Source organism: Poecilia latipinna, unplaced genomic scaffold (genome assembly GCF_001443285.1).
Source record: "Poecilia latipinna isolate Pla-1442-1.1 unplaced genomic scaffold, P_latipinna-1.0 Scaffold335, whole genome shotgun sequence".
Lineage (NCBI taxonomy): Eukaryota > Metazoa > Chordata > Actinopteri > Cyprinodontiformes > Poeciliidae > Poecilia > Poecilia latipinna.
In genome coordinates this window covers 87,758-89,911 of record NW_015112951.1, presented here as the reverse complement: position 1 = coordinate 89,911, position 2,154 = coordinate 87,758, and the positions used below count along the sequence as shown (strand labels likewise).

The following is a 2,154-nucleotide window of genomic DNA, read 5'->3' as shown; positions in this document are numbered from 1 at the left end:
CCGGGCTTGATCTGTCCACGACTAACGGGGAATCTTGTTAGTAAAGTAACTTGGAGTAAAGTGGATTATTCTAACCCAGCAACTTTTGAGAAGCAGCAAGCTCTATGGAAAAATTAAAACCCGTAGGTGCAGATTGTATTTGCTATTACCACTGTAGCAACTGATATAGATATTACTTTGTTTCCTCCAAAGGAAAATGTATTATGTGTATTTTAAAATATTTACATTGCAATGGTCTCAAAGCAGAACTCTCAGCCTTGGGTGTAAGTGTCTAGTTCTTCCTAATACAGAGAAAAACTCAAGTTGATTCTTATCATGAATTGGAAAAATCTAAAAACATAGCCCTGGGTGCAGAAAACAAGTTTTGTTATTCAATGATAATAATATATTTTTGTAAGGATATTGTTAAGATCATGATGAATTCATGTTCACTTTGTGTTGGTCTGTCACATAAAGACATTATAATTTTAGGTTAATTTTTAAATCCAAGCAGATGCTTTTCATCAGCGTTTACCTCCTATGATATAGATCTTCTCCTCTATGACAGCAGCTGGCGCACAAACATTTTTCACGGTCCTTGTCTCCAATCTGGACCACAAGTTGCGAGAGATGTGATACACCTGTTTCGCAATAAAAATGTCAACAATTAATGTAATTCAGAGTCTTCAGATAACACTTCTCAGAGAGTTGTGCCTTACTTGAATAAGTCGGACCGGGTTCTGCATGGCGTCCTCCCCTCCAAACACGTAGATCCTCTGATCGCTGGCTGCGACTGCTGGATGAAGCACAGGCGTAGGCATCGGAGCCATGGCCTCCCATTGGTTAAACATGCTGTTATACCTCTCCACTGACTGAGAGATTCGCTTGTCCACCCCGATACCTCCCAGCACAAAGATGAAGTGCAGATAAGACACACTTTGGTGGGCGTATCTAGGCTCCAGCATGGGCTCTGCTGTCCTCCACTGGTTTGTCTTGAGGGAAAGTGTGTAAACGGTGGAGCTGACTGAGCTATCCCCAGAGGCCATGCAGAGACTGAGGCCTCCCAGCACATAAAGGATGCTGTGGATGCACACATACGCAGCTTTGTAAAGGCGCAGAGGCAGCTTGGCCAACCACTGCCAACGATGGGTCCTTTCATCGTACAGAAGTGCCTCTCGAGACGTCTGCTCGTTGTTTTTGCGTCCTCCGACTACCACCAGCGTTTCTCTGCAGGTGTAACGTCTCGGTGTGGTCCAGAGGGGTTTCAGCTCACGGCTGCACTTGGTGCTGGCCGTGAGCATAAGACGGCGTACAGAGTCAATAATCTCAGTGCAGAGTGTGGACGACTGCACCAGTGGGTCGTTGGCGATGAACTGGAAGAGGTATGTCGGATGGATGTAGCGGAGGCGAACCTTCTTGAAGAGATCGTGGATGGCGCCGCGTCGTGAAAATGGGTCGTGGTGGATCCATGCCAGAAGAGTCTCAAACACCTGCTCCTCCTCGGCACAAAGTCTGTCGTCCTCCAGGTAGCACATGAGCTCCGGAAGAGACAGCTCACAGAAGTCCTCGGTGGCAGCAACGTCAGAGAAACACCTCACGGCCATCTCCTTCGCCTTCTCCTTCAGACTCTCGCAGTGGAGGATCTCAGACAACCGGATCATGCTCAGGCAGTTCTCAGGACTCAGCTGCTCCTGCAGGAACGTGGAGCAGGCCTCAAAGAGACCCCCATAGTGGAGCATGGACGCTGCCTGCATAAGGGGGAGCACATTCTCCATGGTGATAGTGACGCAGCCCGTGTAAACATAGTCCACAATGCCAGTGAGCACGCTCGACGAGATTCCCTTCAAGTTCACCCGGGCCTGGCTGCTCTCCAGAAAGTTGTTGCAGAACATGGCACGGAAGTACGGGCTGCTGGAGACCAGGACATTCCTGTGGCAGGGGATCTCCTGGTGCTCGGTGCAGAGCAGCACATCGGTCAGGATGCGCTCCTGCCGCAGGATGTTGAGCTGGACGAGCAAGCGGCAGGGAAGTTCTGAGTCTTTGAAGAAGAAAATGTCCGCCCGTCTGCCGGCCATCATGATGCTGGCGAAGGAGGGATAGAGGCACGAAATTTTTCAATTGAAGACACAATACAACAAATGTAATAAATGCACTTGATTTATGCTGTTAAGTTTG

General features: G+C 48.6%; 1 protein-coding gene across 1 annotated transcript in view; it reads right to left on the bottom strand.

Moving 5' to 3' along the window:
* Window positions 1–2,154, bottom strand: part of klhl38a (kelch-like family member 38a) — a 14,954-nt gene that overhangs the window by 6,063 nt on the left and 6,737 nt on the right. Inside the window, exons 2-3 of the mRNA XM_015035426.1 lie at window positions 699–2,061; window positions 515–620 (exon numbers count right to left, since the gene is read on the bottom strand). Of these exons, the coding sequence (XP_014890912.1) occupies window positions 515–620; window positions 699–2,057 (1,465 nt within the window). The 5' untranslated portion in view covers window positions 2,058–2,061. The remainder of the gene's footprint in view (window positions 1–514; window positions 621–698; window positions 2,062–2,154) is intronic.